Source organism: Myotis davidii, unplaced genomic scaffold (genome assembly GCF_000327345.1).
Source record: "Myotis davidii unplaced genomic scaffold, ASM32734v1 scaffold13, whole genome shotgun sequence".
Classification (NCBI taxonomy): domain Eukaryota; kingdom Metazoa; phylum Chordata; class Mammalia; order Chiroptera; family Vespertilionidae; genus Myotis; species Myotis davidii.
In genome coordinates this window covers 2,383,375-2,403,752 of record NW_006286243.1, presented here as the reverse complement: position 1 = coordinate 2,403,752, position 20,378 = coordinate 2,383,375, and the positions used below count along the sequence as shown (strand labels likewise).

General features: G+C 39.3%; 1 protein-coding gene across 5 annotated transcripts in view; it reads left to right on the top strand.

Moving 5' to 3' along the window:
- LOC102757489 (uncharacterized protein C3orf20-like) overlaps positions 1-20,378 on the top strand; it is a 97,764-nt gene that overhangs the window by 28,618 nt on the left and 48,768 nt on the right. For all 5 annotated transcript variants that reach the window (XR_001512829.1, XM_015559982.1, XM_015559980.1 and 2 more), the window contains 5 exons: positions 267-760; positions 3,062-3,160; positions 5,684-5,783; positions 14,249-14,476; positions 15,429-15,578. Coding sequence is in view for 4 of the 5 variants with exons in the window: in XM_015559982.1 (XP_015415468.1) it covers positions 267-760; positions 3,062-3,160; positions 5,684-5,783; positions 14,249-14,476; positions 15,429-15,578 (1,071 nt within the window). In the remaining variant the exon portion in view is untranslated. The remainder of the gene's footprint in view (positions 1-266; positions 761-3,061; positions 3,161-5,683; positions 5,784-14,248; positions 14,477-15,428; positions 15,579-20,378) is intronic.

Genomic DNA, 20,378 nt, shown 5'->3' with positions numbered 1-20,378 from the left:
CTGACCCTCAATGTGGTTTTCTCTTTTCTTCTAGTTGTAGAATTTCCACTCCGCCAGCCTTCCTGTAGTTCTGGATGTTGACCGTCCTGTCCTTTTATTGCATTTCTGAAGTTGTTGTAGGAGGTAGCAATCTCGGTTCTCCCCTATGCCGCCATCTTAGTTTCTCCCTACATCTTTTATATTATATTTTAAGGTGGATTCTAGAAGTCAAATTACTAGGTTAAAAAGTATTCAATATCTTTAAGTCTCACATATGTTTTTTACAGTCCTACAGAGAGTTTTAACTCTAAAGAAGTAGATGAGGAACCAAGTCTATCTATAGTAGCTGCATCGAAGAAGCAATATGCGTTTCAACCATTTGCCATCTCACCAACTCCTGTTGTTTCCAAGCTTTCTGCTAAGCTTACATTCTCCAAAATACAAATGCAAAAGAGTCTGCTTGAAGAATACAAAGGCATTGCTGCTGAATTACTGTGTGAACTTGGGGAGACATTGCACCTGTATGCTGAGTATAATATTGCTTTCCCTGTAGGAATTGTAAATCTTGTGAATTACAGTTGGCATGATCTCATTGAAGAAGCTAATAAATATGAAACCAAAATGTCAATGTTGAAGAAACAGGATGCCTTGCAAAGCAATTCCAGTTGCATGATAGTTGACAAAATCAGCAACTATCCAATAGAATGTCATAAGGAAAATCTGATGAAAACAAAAAGAGATCACCACCATTTTGTATCAATTCATCCTATGAAAAAAATATGTAAGTAGAAATTACTAATTAGATTTATAAATAAGAAAAAAAGAATAAAAGTAGCAAGTGAGATATTGACAGAACATTGTATTTGGTTATATTATAGTGATATTTGGTTTGTGTTAATCATTTTAGTAATTCATGAATGTCAGCAGTAAGACATAATTTTTTAAAAATATTTTTATTGATTTCAGAGAGGAAGAGAGTGATAGAAACATCAATGGTGAGAGAGAATCATTGATCGGCTACCTCCTGCCCACCACATGCTGGGATCAAGCCCACAACCCAGGCATGTGCCCTGACTGAGAATCAAACCGTGACCTTCTGGTTCATAGGTCGACGTTCAACCACTGAGCAACACTGGCTGGGCAGACAGAAAAATTTATAGTGCTTTCAGTTCAATATAGCATTCATTATGCTTCATATCCATGTGATATGAAGCCTTTGCCTCAGGAAATCTTACAAATTCTCTCAACAGTAGCATGGTCCAACAGAAAAATGATGCTACCACATAAGTAATTTTTTAAAATTAAACTTTTATTTCTAAGGTAATTACAGACACACATGCAGTTATAACAAATAATGTAGAAAGATCACATATATCATATACCCACATGGCAACATCTTGCAAAACTATTGTATAGTATCACAACCAGGCTATTGATGCAGTCAAGATTCAAAATACTTGCATTACCACAAGGATCACTCATGTCCTTTTGCAGGCAAGACTATGTTCCTCCTGCCCTACCCCCTCTTTAACCCTGGCAACCACCAATGTGTACCCCATTTTAATATTTTTGTCACTTCAAAATTATATGAACTGGAATCATACAATGTATAACTTTTGGTGATAGCCTTTTTTCCAACTAGCTTAATTCTCAGAGATTCATCCAGGTTACATGTGTCAGTCATTTATTCCTTCTTACTGCTCAGCTATATTCTGCAGTATGAATGTATCACAATTTGTTTAACCATCCACTCCTTGAAGGACATCTGGATTTTTCCCTCCCTCCCTCCTTTTCTTCCTTGCTTCCTTCCTTCCACCTTTTGTCTATTAGGAAAGCTGCTTGTATACATGTTTTTGTGTAAATATAAGTTTTGATTTCTCTTTGATAAATACCCAGAAGACAGGTGCTGGGCCGCATGTTAATCTCATGTTTACTTTTATATGTTAAGTGCCAAACTGTTAAATGCCAAACTGTTTTTTTGAGAAGCTGTACTGTTTACATTTCCATCAGCAATGTATGAGTGACATCCTTGCCAGTATGTGTATGTCATCACCTTTTTTTTATTTGAGCCATTCTTACAGACATGTAATGATATTTCAGTGGAATTTTATTCATGCTTATTTTTTCTTTCCTTTTTTTTTAGTTGGTTTTGGAGAGGGGAAGGGGGGAGAGAGAAAGAGAGAGACAGAGACAGAGAAATATTGATTTGTTGTTCCACCTATTTGTGCATTCATTGCTTTATTCTTATATGTGCCCTGACCTGGGATCAAACCTGCAAGCTTGGTATATTGGGGACGACACTGTAACCAGCTGTGCTACCCAGCCAGGTCCTTCACTATGGTTTTAATTTGCATTTCTCTAATGGTTAATGATGTGGAATATGTGTCCTCTATATATCCTCTTCAGTAAAATGTCTTTGCTCATTTTCTAACTGGATTGTTTGCTTCCTTTTTATTTTTAAGAGAAAAAAATTTTTAATCCTCACGCAAGGATATTTTTCCATTGATTATTTGTTTTAGAGAGAGAATGGAAGAAAGAGGGAAAGACAGAGAGAAATAGCGATGTGAGATAAACACATCGATTAGTTGCCTCCTGTATGTGTTCTGATCAGCTCCCTGGCTGGGGAGAAGCCTGCAACCCAACAGAGGTACGTACCCCCCCAGAATCAAACCCGGAACACTTCGGTCTGTGGGCCAATTCTCTATCCACTGAGCAAAACTGGCTAGGGTGTTTACTTTCTTATTGTTGAGTTTTCAGAGTTCTTTATATAGTCTAGATATTAGTCCTTTGTTGTAAATGTGCTTTGCAAATATTTTCTTCCAGTGTATTTTTATGCTTTTCTCTTTTTTTAATTAAAAACTTTAATTTTTAATTTAAAAAATTAATGCAGGTGTCCCCCTTTCTGCCCCTTCCCCTTTGCCCATCTCCACCCACCCCTGCCTCTCCCTCCCTTGGCCTTCACCAAACTAATACCTTCATAAAAATATTAAAATATTGACAGTTAGGCTTTTTTTTTACAATCTAGCAAAATGCTCTTTTTCTTCTCCTTCCCCTCTCCTCATCTTCTTCTTTTTTCCCTTAGCTGTTTTCAGCCAAAAGCAGTATTCCCAGATCTTCCAGGAAAGCAATTTACCTTTTGTCATTCACTTCTCACTGTCGTCCAAGATCTGTTTAGAAAATGGTAAGATCCTTTTACCCACCCAAATCAGGGTCAATTTTGATGAGCAACCAGAGTGAGAATCACTTCCATTCACTGAATTTGAAGCCTTTCTCCCAGACATCCTCTGAGTACCACAATCATAGATTTGAAGTCAAACTTTTCAAAGGTATCACCATCAAACCCAGCTCTTCCTGGTTTCTCCACTCCTGTACCCTGTGAGTTTTTCCTTCATGATTTTGAGGAACTAGTTTAGGTAACAATGACATTTGTGTCCCTAAAAGAGCAACTCAGGGCCCTTCCAACACAGAAACCTACCATTCTGGGTTTGGAACCAAGGCTTCTGTGTTAAAGGCAAAAATAGATTCTTAAATTGTTTACATGTTATAAAGGAGACTGCCCAAGAAAGTTTATGGTTGCCCAAATCTAGAAAGAATGTTCTCTATATCTGAATGAAGTTATAAAAGGGATAAGGTATGGGTTGTTAGGAAAAGGAAAACTTATTATTCCTTGGGACACAAACATAACATAGCTGTGTAGCTCAGAGAATCAGTAGGAGTTGAGGCTGATTGCCATATGTCTTATAGATTTGCTTTTCATGGCCTTTTTATCATAGTCCTAATAACCTTAAAAATAGTTGAAAGGATCTGCTTTTAGATAATGTGTCTAGTGATAAGTGTTCCTTCCACAGCTCCCCATTCTCTATTTATACTTCTGAATTTGATGTGTTGAGGGATCAAAATTTAAAACCAGAACTGTCTCACTGGAGTGGGACAGATATTGAGGAACTAGACCCAGGTGCATATGCTAAGAACAAGCCAGTAGGTATGGCAAAACAGCAAATAGGAATGAAGTAAATCTTAAGGTAATGAGAGAATTCTAGATGAAAATGTCAAAGAATCCAAATATGTGGGTAAAATCCAATGACTGGAAATCCCCCAGCAAGCAATTAGATGGCAAGCGGTGGCCAGCCCACTAGATAATTTGTGAACAAGGAGCAAGGCCTTATCATTGAAGGTCAGAGATTGAAATCTCAAAGTGGGAGGCTGGAAAAACTTACATTATCTAATCCTAAGGAATCCAGTGATGGTGCTTGTTCAGTCCTTCCAGTCTAAAGTTAGGATGGTTCTCATGGTCCTATAGGGATGAGCCTGGAATCTTTAGGCAGTAAGCCACAAGAACCCAACTCACACGCGCTTAAGCAACAAGAGAATTATTTGCTCATGTCTTAGAGGCTAGCTCAGAAGATTAAAGGAAAAATTGCAGAAACAGTGTCCAAGGCAGGATGTGGGACTCACCATGTTCTTTCCACCTCTGCTTGGTTGAATTCTACAGTTAGGCTCACCCCACATAGTAAAGATGGTCACTGCCAGCCATAGGTTCATGTGCTTCCAGATTGGGAAGAAAGTGCTCTCCTTCCCCTACCCACCCAAGGCCCATGTTTCAGTTCTAAATAATGACTCAGATTAGCTCTGTTTGAGTCAAGTGCCCACCCTATGGCCAATCATGGTGGCCTGGGAAATAAAGTAATGCTGTTGGTCAAACCTGGGTCATTGGCTCACGGGTTGCTAGAACGTATTATTGTCAGCCCAACTTGAATCCCATGGGATGGGATTGGGACAATACCTCAAAGTAAGAAAAGTAAACTAGATCCATTGTTTTGGAAGAGAAGAAATCCTGCCCTTAACTTAGGGGTAGGGTGGGGAATGGAGGTGAGGACAAAAGCAGAGAAGAGATACAATGTCCTGATTCAAAATTTCACCTGGAGTTTGTGGTTAAGGCAAAAGATCTGAAGACAGAATAAACAGTATTTGGAAGAAGCTACACCAAAACAATAACAGTGCTTGTGTGGTAAGATTCCATGCCTTCCACCCCTTTCATATCTTCATTTTTAAATTTTTCTTCCATATGTAATTTACTGGTTTATTGAATGGACTAGACTTGGCAGGATGGAATAAAGAAAATGCAAGGTTTTCTCTTCCAAATTCCTTCAAGCCATCTGTGAATCTTTCCATATGTTCACTACAAGGGTAGAATTTTACAAGGGGAGAACATTGGAATTGAAAGACCTTAGAGATCATGTCATTCGGTTCTTTCATTTTGCAGATGAGCAGTCTGAAGCCTAAAGATGTTGAGTACCCAAACAGATTAGAGGGGTAGTCAGGAAAAGGACCCAAATCTATAGACGACCAATAAAATGTTCTCTCCAATACACAGGAATTCTTTACTGAGACGGGGAAACTGAAGACGCTCATCTGTAGGTCTACAGTGTGTGTAGGGATTCTTAAAAGGCCTCTAATACTTGAGATGTCATCATAGGGGTTTAATTCCTTGGAGTTAAAGTCTTGATCACATTTTAGAGCAAATCTCTTTGAGGACAGGTAATTCTTAAGATGATAATTACTTATACTTTAATATAAATGGGTTTTGGTTCCCTTTTTAAGTAGGCTTTGGTAGACTGATGGGCAGGATTTACCCAGTGGGTACTGACTTGGGGTAAATTTTGAAATAAATACCCCTTTTTTATTAATGTCTTTTTTTTTAAAGGTTGGATCCTTCACTATCCTCACACAAAATTGGAAATTCTGAAATGGAAGACAGTCCTTCATATCGCTGTGAAGAAGCTACAAGAAGCCATAATTCAAATGTAGGGAGCCCTATGCAGTCTTCAGAATCATATATTTTTATGAGGCATATGATACAGTAGATAGGCAAGGAGAGGTATAGAGACTATGTGACCCTGGACAAGCCACCCTATTAACCTTGCCTATTGTATTCATAATATGAAAAGATATGTGCACAAAAAAACCCTTCTCTTCCAGGTAACTTGTGGAAGTTTCTCTATAACACATGACTTATCAACCAGCCTTATCATATGACCAGTACAGCATCGTGTGTAACAGTGTTGGGGAAAAGAAGTAGGCAAGGAAAGAAAAGCCAGCTATGAGCAAAATACTGTTCTAAGGAAACATAAAGTCAGTCCCTGTTTTTATGTAAAATTGGAAACTAAACATCTCAGCAAGTTAACAATCAACAGGGGACAAATAAAAGAATTAGGAGGTGATAGCGATAGCAAGCATTGACAAAATACTCTGTGCTAGACAGTCAACCTAGCACTTTACATGTTATCTATACTCCTTAAAACCATGCCAGGAGAGAGGTACAGTTATCATCTCCATTTTACAGACAAGGAAACTAATGTGACACAGATTGTGGCAATTCATTCAGTCATGCAGCAAGACAAAGACAGAGCCAGGGCTGAAACCCAGCTGCATCTGACAGCAAAGTCTACCCACTTTGTTTCTACTCCAGTTCTGTGTGAAAATACCACATACTGTTTGCAGGAATATATTTTGATACATTCTTAGTATTTAAATTTTTCAAAAATTTACAAAAGTGTAAGAAGAAAAAACAAACTTTTCAATAAGGGAATACCTTTTTTTTTTTTTTTACCATTTTGACATATTTTCCTCCAGCTTTTCCATGAGTTACCTGGAAGAGAAGGGTTTGTTTGTGCACATATCTTTTCATATTATGAATACAATAGGCAAGATGATAGGGTGACTTGTCCAGGGTCACATAGGCTCTATACCTCTCCTTGTCTATCTCTCTATATAAACACATACACACCCATACATGTAGTTAAGTACTATTTAAATGCTATGTATTTTACGTGTTTATATATTATCTGTTAAGCTATATACTATCTTTCGAATCCCATTTTGTCCTGCTTTTTCTTTGATAACATGAGCATTTTCCCATGCTGTTAAATTCTTCAGAAATAAGATTTTGCATGGCTGCTTTGAATTAAGTTTATTGTATGGATGTTTCATGCTTTTTTGAACTAGTCTCCTATTATTAAATATTTACATTTGTTCAGTGGTCCCATAAATATTTTTTGTTTCTTGATTCCTTCCTAAAGCTATATTCCTAGAAGTGGAACTTAGTTAAAGTATATAAACATTTTTAAAGTTCTAGAAAGTTACTGCCAAATTGCTTTCTAGAAAAATCATGCCGCTAGCCCTTCATAGTAATGTAGAGAGGCCATCTCAACAGTCTTAGCACTGAATGTAATTCTTAAGGTTATTCAACCTTGATAAATTGATAGACAAAGAATACTCTTAAGTATCTATTTACTAACTAGAGAGGTTTAACTTTCTAAGTATTTTTAAAATATATTTTTTATTGATTTTTTACAGAGAGGAAGGGAGACGGATAGAGAGTTAGAAACATTGATGAGAGAGAAACATCGATCAGTTGCCTCCTGCACACCCCCCACCGGGGATGTGCCCGCAACCAAGGTACATGCCCTTGACCGGAATCGAACCTGGGACCCTTCAGTCCGCAGGCTGACACTCTATCCACTGAGCCAAACAGGTTAGGGCTCTAAGTATTTTTTGATATTTAAAAATATTTCTTCTGTGAACCAGGTGTTCCTAATCTCTGTACCTTTTCTCCCTATGGGTTTTAGAGTCGTTCTTACCTGTTCATTTAAGATTTTAAAGTATTAAGTATATTAATCTTTTGTTATTTGTGATAAATATTCATTTCTCCAATTTATTTCCTTTTAATTTTTTAAAAAATATATTTTATTGATTTTTTACAGAGAGGAAGGGAGATTGATAGAGAGTTAGAAACATCGATGAGAAAGAAGCATAGATCAGCTGCCTCCTGCACACTCCCTACTGGGGATGTGTCCGCAACCAAGGTACATGCCCTTGACTGGAATCAAACCTGGGACCCTTGAGTCCGCAGGTTGACACTCTATCCACTGAGCCAAGCCAGTTAGGGCTCCTTTTAATTTTATGATTAAGATGTCAGTGTTTTAACTTTTCTTATTGTATAATTATCTATGTTTTGTTTTAAGATTTTTCCCTATTTTTTTAAGGTTTAAAAAAATTTTTTAATATATATATTTTTAATTGATTTCAGAGAGGAAGGGGAAGAAGAGAGAGACAGAAACATCAATGATGAGAGAGAATCATTAATCCAATGCCTCTTGCTTGCTTCCTACTGGGGATTAAGCCCAAAACCTGGGCATTTCCCTTGACCGGGGAATTGAACTGTGACCTCCTGGTTCATAGGTCAACACTCAACCACTGAACCACACCAGCTGGGCTTCCTCACTGTTTTATAAGTGGAAAGTCTTTTCTCATTCTGAGATTAGGTAGACCTACCCTATTTTTTATTTCTTTTTTCTACATTTATTTTTTTAAATATATTTTATTGATTTTTCACAGAGACAAAGGGAGAGAGATAGAGAGAGTTAGAAACATCGATGAGAGAGAAACATGGATCAGCTGCCTCCTGCACATCTCCTATTGGGGATGTGCCCGCAACCCAGGTACATGCCCTTGACCGGAATCGAACTGGGGACCCTTCAGTCCGCAGGCCGATGCTCTATCCACTGAGCCAAACCGGTTTCGGCTCTACATTTAGCTGGACATTTTGTTGTGTGTGGTGTGAAGGGATAAGATTCTAGCTTTATTCCTCTGATACCAAAAATAATGATACTGGTATTTATTGGGTGCTAATGCTAACAGCCAGTGTTTATTGAGTGCTTGTTTTGTGTAAAGCACTACATGAAGCAATTTATATGCTTCCATGAGTAAGTTGCTGTTGTTAGGCCAAGGTCAGAGAGCTAGTGGGTGAACTGTTAAGTGGGTGAGTCTGCAGGCCAATTCTCCGTCCATTGAGCCAAATCATCCAGGGGAAGGGAGTGGCTTTTTTGTTTGTTTGTTTTTAACAATGAGAATTGCTGAAGCCGGTAGAATTAGTTCCCAAAGAATCTGTCATATACAAAATCCAAGCTTTAAAAAGAGCACAAGTGAGACAAATTCAAATATGTGTATATATTTATTTAAGAAGAGACATATTTACATTAAAGATAAACCTGTATATATAAAAAAAAAGAGCACAGGTAATTTTACAGTTTGTGCATTATAAAACATTTCTGCAAGCAAAGCAGCTGAATCCTAACATCCCCTGGTTACCAGGGCTAGAGATACCAATGGAAATTAATGGGGCTCCAGAGAGAGTTGACTGCCACAGCCTCTGCCTTGTCCTTGGGGCTTACTGCAGAAACCTGGCCTGTGGAAGACACCACACCACCGGGAGGGTTGTGTGAGTGTCAGGGGACAATCATGGTTCTCTAGGGCCCCGTAGAAATGGGGTCTTGGTTTGGTCAGTATCTGGCAGTCATGGATAATGCCTGCCTTTCCAGTCAGTGTGGCCATGGGATTTCAAGTGTCTTACTTTGTGGCAGGATTTTGTGTGTGACTTTTTTTTTTAATGGCAACTATTCCTGGGTTGCAGTAAACTTTCTGAAGCCTCAGCATTGTGTTCGTATTAGCCATCAGGAAGGTCTCCAACTAGAAATACCTGTCCCTGCTTGCTCCTTCTCCCTGTCATCATTTAGCATTCTTGTCAAGTTGCTCAGCTTGGAGGTGTCTGTCATGCACTAGTGTGCCGTGGTTATAGCTGGAAGAGCAGGCCTCTCCTGAGGATGCTTAATTAATAGCTTGAGGAGAAGGTCTTCTTTCCTACTGCCTAGGTAAGCAGTCTGGGGAGAGCATGGGCATCGCATTTCTATGTTTGCGGGTATCTGGTCCAGGTAAGATTGGGCCTTAGGTAAGATTCCCCTTGGGACATCCTCATTGTTTATTAGCTTCTAGCTAGTGTAAGGCAAGTGCCAGAATTTGGAGATCTCAGTTCTTGTCATGGCTTTTTTTATCCACTGTGACTAATAAGCTTCCTAATAAATCCTTGCTAAACTTAAAACAAAACAAAACACATACACACCCATACATGTAGTTAAGTACTATTTAAATGCTATGTATTTTACGTGTTTATATATTATCTGTTAAGCTATATACTATCTTTCGAATCCCATTTTGTCCTGCTTTTTCTTTGATAACATGAGCATTTTCCCATGCTGTTAAATTCTTCAGAAATAAGATTTTGCATGGCTGCTTTGAATTAAGTCTATTGCATGGATGTTTCATGCTTTTTTGAACTAGTCTCCTATTATTGAATATTTACATTTGTTCAGTGGTCCCATAAATATTTTTTGTATGCTTGCTGGATGAAATGCATTTTTAGGCAAATCAGAACTGTCAGCCTTTTTACCCTACCACATTTCTACCACACTTGCTACACAGACATTATAGATGTTCAATATCAAGTCAGACCCAAAGAAAATTAAAGGCAGAAAGAAAGAGTTTTTTCTAACCCCAGTGGCAGTCCACACTGATATAGACTCTGGATTTATCACAGGAAGTCCGGTCTAACAAACATAGTGAACCCTCCCATTCTAGACCAGATCCCAAGGCACATTCTCCAGACAGGTCTACCTAGACCTTTTGTCTGAGCCTGAGTCAGATCTCTGGGCCTTACCTGGTGAAGCTCTAAGTGCTCTGATTTCACTCATATTCACTGTTAGAGGCTGGTGATGCAAAAGCACTGCCCTGGGAATCGCAGACTTGCTCCTAACCCTGACCCTGTCATTCCTTAGCTGTGTGACCAGAGTACAAGGATCAGTGTCTGTGAAGGTCTAGAGAGCCAAGATTGGAGTCTACACAGTTTTCATGCTCCCATTTACCAACCATGGGATTTGGGGTACTTAGCTTCCTTTTCTCATATAAAACAGGGATCCTACTAGAATCTGCCACATAGGATTGTTGAAAGCATTAAATGAAATAATACAGCTAAATACTGTAGGAAAGCCCTAGTCAGTTTGGCTCAGTATATAGAGCATTGATCTGCAGACTGAAGGGTTCTGGGTTTGATTCCAGTCAAGGGCACGTACCTCCGTTGCAGGCTGCTCCTCAACCTGGGCCCTGGTCAGGGCGCATGCTGGAGGCAATCAATCCATGTGTTTCTCTCACATTTCTCTGTCTTTCCCTCTCTAAAAATCAATAGAAAAATATCCTCAGGTGCAGATAAAAAAGAAATGCTATTGTAAATGCTCATTAAACAGTAACTATTATATAGCAATTATTCCTTTTTCTGTACTTTGGCTCCTTCATCTGTAAAATGGTAATAGGTATTCTCCAAACATTTCTTCAATTCTTGCATTCAGTGGATGCCCCCACCGTAAGGAATTTAGCTTACTATTAGACTCTTAGGCCTATTAGATTTGAGGTAATTTGAGGTATAGTTCCCTTTCTATTCCAGCTTCTGTCTTAGAGTGGTATAAATACCAGAGGGCTGGCATAATTGGGGAACATCTGACTTAGAGAAGGACTGTGTCCTTAAGTCCTAGCAATGACTTTTCCTGGGGATGACCATCACCTGAAACTTTTGAGAAATGTGCAAGTGTTAGGACTGCTTTTTTGAATTAATCATCTTGGTGTTGGTAATCATCACCTGTTGGAAAAACCAGAGGCCAACTTCTGGTCCTTAAGCAAGAAGAGAGTTAGACCATGGCCACTGCCAACATTTTGAGAAAAAGCAGAAAAGAGGCTCTTTGCTTGCATGGGAAGCTGATTAGTCTTAAAGCAATGACTAAAAGACTCTCTAGAAAAGGAAGCACTGTCTTTAAAAGGGTAATGAGGAACTTTCCTGAATTACAGCTGCCCCCTCTGACTATTTAAGTAATGTGGCATTTATAGAATGCAAGAGATTTTGCGTTGGGGTTTTTTGCACTGGAGCTTTTTATCTTAATTTTTGGTCTTATTGGTAAGGAGGTGGAGTGTGCCTTTTTTCTTCCAATGATTATAGATGTTTACACTTTAGTGGCATTCTTACCTTTCTTTTAAGAATAATCCAAAAGATTCATTTGTGGAGAGTCACAGAAAAATAAAATCATGTTTAGGCATTGAATGAAAGGCCAAGATTAGGCTTGGAGAATAGTAATTAGACTCGTGTTCCCAGTGGATTATAATTGTGTGCTGTTAAACTGATATTGTACCATTGATGCTTATCAATGGAGAGGCATGCATGTTTTGGTGTGGGGAAAAAATGGCAATCTATAAGGTCTTTGCTTTTGTCATATTGTTCGATAATTTTGCCTACTCACCTCATTTTTGACAGGAAAGATTCATTTGTGGAGAGTCACAGAAAAATAAAATCATGTTTAGGCATTGAATGAAAGGCCAAGATTAGGCTTGGAGAATAGTAATTAGACTCATGTTCCCAGTGGATTATAATTGTGTGCTGTTAAACTGATATTGTACCATTGATGCTTATCAATGGAGAGGCATGCATGTTTTGGTGTGGGAAAAAATGGCAATCTACAAGTGCTTTGCTTTTGTCATATTGTTCGATGATTTTGCCCACTCACCTCATTTTTGACAGTGGGATATGTTTTCATGAGAATATGGGAAAGAAAGGAAGGAGCAGCAGGAGGAGGAAAGCAAGAGAAGAGACAAAGGGGGAAAGAGAGAAAGCTGTTGTTCATTAAGCATTTCCATTTTCCAACTACGAAGTGGCAGATTTGGTCCTTGCCCATCCTCCTGGCTCTGGTTCCTTCCACTGAGATTTGCTTGTTTGTGTGTTTGGGTTTTTTATTTATTTTGTTTATTTTTTATTTTGGTTAATCCTCACCCAAAGGATATTTTCCATTGATTTTTAGAGAGAGTGGAAGGGAGGGGTTAAAACAGAGAGAGAACATCAAACATCAATGTGAGAGAGACACATCGATTGGTTGCCTCCTGCATGCCCACCACTGGGCCGGGGATGGAGTCTGCAACTGTCCTATGTGCCCTTGACCTGAATCGAACCGGGGACCCTTCAGTCTGAGGGCCAATGCTCTATCCACTAAACCAAACCAGCTAGGGCTTGTTTGTGTGTCTTGAGTTCCACTCTATGATGCTGTTAGAAATGTCCAAACTGCTTACTCTTCTCTGGGAAGGTGGCTCCTCCTTCCCCTAGTTACCTTCCTAACACTTCTGTTTATTCTCTAGTGTTGATCATGGATCTCCCACATTGAATGCCCATATTTTGTCTTAATAATAGAGAAGCCCAGCAGCCCACTTTTGGTTGCTGGGGTTACTGAGTAAAAGCAAGCCAGAAGCCCATGTGGATATTAAGAAGGTGGTGTTGGTCACCAAGAGAACTAAGACTGTCTCTTTAGTGTATGACCTCTGCTTTGCCAGCCCGACTCTGGAGACTTCTACTGGCATGTTGCCAACAACTACCTGCTACTTGGGTACACGAGTGTGTAGGAAGCTGGGCAAGAACTAGGAAGGTCTGCTTCATGACTGACCCTCAGATACAGAGCCCTGGCGGGTCTGCATTTCATACTGTGCCCACAGCTCCGACACTAAAAATGTGGGAAATAGTATCATGAAGTGGAGAGATTCGAGTAGAGAGTTTGGAGTGAATATGCATACACTGAAGCCTGGCTTTCCCATACTCAGCTGCGTAACTTGGGCGCTCTCTTTAGAATGGAAATAGATAGCATCTTTCTCATGAATTTTGCCTGTGGAAGACACCTAGTGAATATTTGTGGATGGTTAAATGAATGTTCTAAGAGGCTACCTTAATTTCAGGGTCTAGTCTAAAACCTAGAAGCGAGGTTGTTTCGTATTTACCTAATCTTCCTCTTTATTACCTTATTATTAATAAACATGTATGTGTATAATCCCCACTAAAATGTAATGAAAACAACTAGTATTTATAGAGTGCATGCTAAATACTGAGGTCCGTGCATTAACCAGAGATTCCTTACAATTCTGTGAGGTATTGCTATCCATATTTTACAGATGAAGAAAGCAAGGCTCATAGTTTAGTACTTGGCTTACTTTCTATGGTCCCAAGTGGCAGTGCCAGGATTCATCTCAGTTCTCATCCAAAGCCTGTGCTGTGTCATACCGCTCCTATAGGGACAAAGGCTAGAGATTGTGGGTTCAATTTCCAATCAGGGCACATACCTAGATTACAGGTCGCATCTCTGGTCTGAGCAGAGGCAACTGAGAGATCTCTCTCTCTCTCTCTCTTTCTCTCTCTCTCTTTCTCTCTCTTTCTCTCTCTCTCTCTCTCTCATTAATGAACATATCCTCAGGTGAGTATTGAAAATAAAAAAGCCCACTAGAACAGCCATTGGCCATCCTCCAGCCTTTGATAAAACCAAGCAATTAGCCAAGTCTCAAATTCTTTTCTTTTGAACAGCAAAACAGAAGCAGCCAAGCTGAAGAAAGAGGGATTCAACAAACGACTTATTCTGCGCCACTATAATGATCCTAAACAGGAGGCAGAGGTGGACAGTAGTCCCCTCGGTTCTCAATATTTCTGGCTGGAGCTGCTGAAGGGGAAGCCTCAGATGCCAGCAGTCCAACAGGATGACCCAGGGATGAAAAAGTTCCATTACGCCTTGATAGACGGTTCCTCCATGATTTAATATCCTTGTGAAATTCCAAAGGGAAAGAAGGATAGAGGGGGCCAGGAATGGTAGAAGAGGCTGACAGGTGGGGTGTTTCTGTTTCATCAGAAATTTCCAAAAAGGACGTCTGAAGCCTTGTGCTTATTCAGTCCCTTTCTCCCAGAGGTCCGCATTCCCTCATTCTGGGGGAGCGGGAGAAGTCAAAGAGGTTGAGACAAATTCTCCAGTTCACAAACTCTACTTCTATTTAAGAAAACCTCTGGTTATAACCAGTCTTTTTGTTAAGCACCTGAGTGCTCATGTGGTTCTGAGAAAATGAGTTTTCCTTGCATTTTCTGATTAGTAGAGAGGATGGCATGGGGATTTAGCATCTAGAAAATCCAATTTAAAGAGAAGAGGGCATTTGTAATAAATTCTTACAAATCCAAAATGAAATAGACCTCAAGAGTCTGTCATAGTTTTATAGAGGTTGGTACAGCTAGGTCTTTTAAATTGTTCACATATCCACAATTATCCCTTAGCCTTCCTTTGCTCCTGTCTGTCCATAGACATTGGTGAGGAGATCCTGTCCTCCTGCTGTGTGCTGGAATGACCACACCCTGCAATGCTGGGTACCAACGGGCAACTTTGGTTTTCAGCAACTTTGCCATTAACTGGACCAGTCTGACCAGACTTACCTGTTGTTACTCACATGGTTGATTTCAAAGAATTCAGGGCTAAAATGAGGGTGCAGGTAATTGAGTGTATGGTAGGAACATGCAACTGGGAGTCAGGGAACCAGTGTGCTAGCCTGGCACTATCATGCTCAGTGACTATGGGGTATTGAGTCACCCTCTCTGGACTTCTGTTGTGTTATCTGTAAATAGCTAATTGAAATAATTGACTAAGAATTAATGGCATTCTATATAAGAATAATTATTATCATTATTGTGTGTTTTATCAATATCAGTTCCTTAACCTTGATTTTATCTATCCGTCTGGCCGTGTAGCTGTCTGTCAAAGCTATTCTGCCCTCCCTTGGGGTGGCATGTACACCAACATATTCAGTGACTTGCCAGATCAAGTTATCCTTGGGACATTTACACCTTTTGGATGTGGTAGTATTTCTTTTCCTAAGAGGTACGTGAGATTCCAGACAAACTAGAACTTGTGGGTAAGTTAAGGGGTAGAGAAAGAGCTAAATCCTAACAAAGGGGAGGGTAGGAAAGCAATATTTTAGATGGTCAATCTAATTGGGAAAACCGGCAAGGAAAATGAAACATACACATGTGTTCATGACTGTTCCATGTGTGAACTTGCAAATCAGAACAAGCCAAAAGACGTTGGGTGTCAAAAGAATCCAATTGAGCCATTCATGAAGAGATGCTATGACTCTTAAGAACAGGGGGACCTATATGAATGCAAGACCTCCAAGAATGCACAGGTTGGGAGCTAAAACAGGGAGGCTGTTAATGGGTGAGCCAGGTGTCAGCTGGGCATGTCTGACCCCTTAAGAACTAGATACACTGACAGGACTCCCATTTCACACCCCATTAAACGTTGCTTGTCCTCCTCAAAATTTCTGCAAATTTCTTAGGGGTATGATCTTGTGGTCTCCTCTAGTTTTGAAACCCTGCCTTCTCTGAATATTGTTCTCTACTTTGTCTTGTGTCTGTGAGTTTATTTTGGCTTTTTATTTTTTTTAAATCTTTATTGTTGAAAGTATTACATATATCCCCTTGCTCCCCCGCTCCATTGACCTCTTCTAGTATCCCCCACATCCCCACCGCCCTTCACCACCCTATTGTCTGTGTCCATGGGTTATGCATATATGCATACACATTCTTTGGTTGATCTCTTCCCACTCACCCACCCTCCCCCAACTTCCCTCTGAAATTCCACAGTCTGTTGCATGCTTATCTTTTTATTTGAGCCAACTGGGGAATTTTCTCCTTTCCTTGACTTTCATACACTGTTCACCAGAGGCCTCTGTGAGGGTAGCAGAATTTCTTGGTGGTTTGAGTTACCTAGCATTCCCATTAAAAATGTCATGTACATGAACAGTGTAAATACTTGGAAGTTTTAAAATTTTCAAATTCACCTATTTGCTGAATTTGAATTTTTTGAATGAGTCCCAAACACATATTTTTCCCATACCCTGTGTTTTGACTTCTCTTGGTTACAAGACCCTGGGAGTTGGGAGTTAGGTCATCCAGAAAGCAAGGAACTCCCTTCTTTTTTCTTAACCAGTTAATAAATATGTGTTTGTGTATTTCTGCCATTTTCAGCACTTCATATACACTGACCATGCTTCTGGTGAAGCCCCTTCTCCCTGATTCCTTTCCTTGGCTGTTTTTATGAGCCAAATCACCTGTCAAAATGTGTCAACAGCTTGCCAGCTGAGAAAGTGCAGGTCAGCAAAAAGCTAAGAGAAATAAAAGGCTGGTGCTTGATTCTCAAGATGCAAATAGAAAAAGAGGCAGATTAATGGGGCAGCAAAGTGCCTCAGTGAGTGGCATGTATACACCTGTCCTTGGTGGGGAAGAGCTTTTCCCAACTTTGATGTTGAGATGAAAAGAAGATGACAGAATCAGGAAGCATTTCAAAGGCTGAGAAAGCACATACTTTCCTCTCCCAACCCTAGTAGTTGAACAGTTTTGAAAGAGTCGGAAACACTATGTAGTTTTTATGGCATTTTAACTTTCACATCTTATTCTGTGACACTACAGACAAAGTGGAAAAGTAACAATTTTTTTTATGAAGAACAAATATATTTTACTTGATTTTTAAGGGATTGTTAAAGTTAGATTCTTTTTTAAAAAATATATATTTTATTGATTTTTTTACAGAGAGGAAGGGAGAGGGATAGAGAGTTAGAAACATTGATGAGAGAGAAACATCGATCTGCTGCCTCCTGCACACCCCCTACTGGGGATGTGCCCACAACCAAGGTATATGCCCTTGACCGGAATCGAACCTGGGACCCTTCAGTCCGCAGGCCGATGCTCTATCCACTGAGCCAAACTGGTTAGGGCTAAAGTAAGATTCTTTAGAAACTTTTCTGGTGAGCTAGCTTAAAACATCTCCCCTTTATTAATTGCAGACATATATCACTTTAAGTCAAGAAAGCCCTTTTTTTAAAAAAAGTCAAGAGGTAACTTTTTGCCTAGCCATCATGGCTCAGTGGTTGAGCACTGACCTATAAGCCAGGAGGTCACAGATCAATAACCAAGAGGTCCCCAGTTTGATTCCCAGTCAGGGCATATGCCTGGATTGGGTTTCAGGCTCAACCCCTAGTGGAGGGCGTGCAGAAGGCAGCCAATAGATGATTCTCTCTCATCATTGATGTTTCTATCTCCCTCTCCCTCTCTCTTCCTCTCTGAAATCATTTTTTTTAAAGAGATAACTTTTCCATGTTTTTATTTTTCCCAGGAACCCTATGGTTAGGTCTAATTCCCACTTGAGGAAACTGAGGTTCAAAAAAGTTGTATACCTTTACCAAAGCCCTGTATAGAGAAAAGCATTGGTTAGTTTTCAGACTCTAATTGTGATGTGCTCTTTTCTCTTTCCAACCCTTAACATGTTGAGAGAGAGTATATACTACATGAATAATAATAATAAGAGTAGATGCTATAATGATGATGATGATGGTGGTGGTGGTGATGATGATGGTGATGCTTTGATTATGAATATGGGCTTTGGGGTTAGACATCTGTCACTTGACTAGAGCAACAGGGCAACTGGGGCATATGTCTCCAGTATCTGGCAGGCTTGCTCAGGTTTCTTCACATGGCGGCTGAGTTCTAAAAGCAACAATAGTGAAGATGAATCCCCAGTGCATAAGCACTTTTCCAGCCTCCTCAAGCATCGCGTTTGCTAATGATTCCCTGGTCAAAGCAAGTCACGTGGCCAAATCAGGAGATGGAGAAAATACTCTTACTCTTCTTGGGAGAAGCTGCAAACGATTGCAGCATTTATTTATTTATTTATTTATCTTTCTTTTTGCGTTTGATCACAAGGGCAACACCTGAATCTAAATTATTACTTCTCTCTCTCTGTCTCTTCCTTCTCTCTTTCTCTCTTCCTCTCTCTCTCCCTCCCCCCTTTGCCTCTCTCCATCCCCAATTCTATTTTGACCAATTATAGTAGAATTTGAGAAGTATAAACACATATAAGATGGATCATACTAGAATTCATCTGTTAACCACCAATCCCTCCTTTCAAAGGTTTCGATGAAAACTCACAAGGCTTGATTCTCTTCTTTCTCCTGGTTTTGGTCTAGATATTCTTATACTCTCACCTGGAAGTCTATGTCATCCTGTAATTCTTTTCTATATCCTGTGTTGGTACAACCTGGATTGATCACTCCCTTTTATCTTAGGTCTCTCCCTTTTATCTTCTGCTCATAAAGCTCAGACACTCTGAAGTCTGTATTTTTATAGCTTTTGTGATTTCTGCTCTTTAATATTCTACAGAATCCCACACTTTGTGAACCAATTAACAGTCACTCATTATTCCAATCCCTCACCTACAACCCTAGACAACTACTAATTTACTTTCTGCCCCTATAGATTCGTCTATTCCAGATATTTCCTATAAATGAAATAATATAATATGTGGTCTTTTGTGACTAGCTTTTTTCACTTACCATAAAGTTTTCATGGTGCATCTATGTTGTAGCATGTATTAGCACTTAGTTCTTTTTATGGCCAAATAATATTCCATTGTGTGGCTATACCACCTTTTGTTTCTCCATTCATCTGTTGATGAACATTTGTGTTGTTTCTACTTTTTGGCTTCTATGAATAATGTTGTTGTGAACATTCATGTATAAGTTTTATGTGGACATATGTTTTCATTTCTCTTTGGTAAATACCTACGAGTGGAATTGCTGGGTCATATGGTAACTATTTTATTTTATTTTTTACTTTTTGAGAAACTTGCAGACTGTTTTCCAATAAAACCTTTTCTAACCACCTTTTTTTAAAAAAAATTTTGAAATAGCAGATTGACACAGTGCTTTATTTCAGCTGTCTGTACAAAGGAAGATAAGGAGCACCCCTATCTGATATGTGTAAAAATATTAAGGATGTACAATGTACAAAAACAGTTTTTTGTCATTAGTTCATATCCTTGTGGGTCATGTACTTGAGGGAAGAAACGGGGTTTTTTGGTTTTTTAAAATATATTTTTAAAAAATATACATTTTATTGATTTTTTACACAAAGGGAGAGGGAGAGTTAGAACCATTGATGAGAGAGAAACATTCATCAGCTGCCTCCTGCATACCCCCATTGGGGATGTGCCCGCAACCAAGATACATGTCCTTGACCGGAATTGAACCTGGGACCCTTGAGTCCGCAGGCTGATGCTCTATCCATTGAGCCAAACCAGTTAGGGCAAGAAACAGTTTTAATATGACTGACAGTAATAGTGATACAATTCCTGACGTTCATAGTTGCGTCTGCTTAAAACCCTTAACCAGATGTCTAGATCTTGCACAGATCTAATGAAAGAACTAGCAAGGTCAAGAAATGTCACAAACTCTAAAGTTGCTGGGAGGTAATTCAATGACCAATTTAGAGGTTTTCTTTTTATTTAAATAAATACTTTACATTTCATGTTTGCCTATAAAGCATTCCCAAGAGCAAGATAAGGAGATTCTACCAGAAATGGTACAAAGAGTAGCAACAAAGTGTGGACACTGAGGTGTATGGAGACCCTGCAGTTAGGAAGGAAGGCCTTTGTCTGTCCTCCGGAGAAGGAAGTAGCCCCTGTGAGAACAGTCTAAGTCCCATCCTTTCCTTTTTATTACTCTAGTGATGACTTTATTTATTTATTTTCAGTACTAATCTTTTTTTTTAAGTATAAATATTTATTTTTATTTTTTTATTAAATCTTTATTGTTCAGATTATTACATTTGTTCCTCTTTTTTCCCC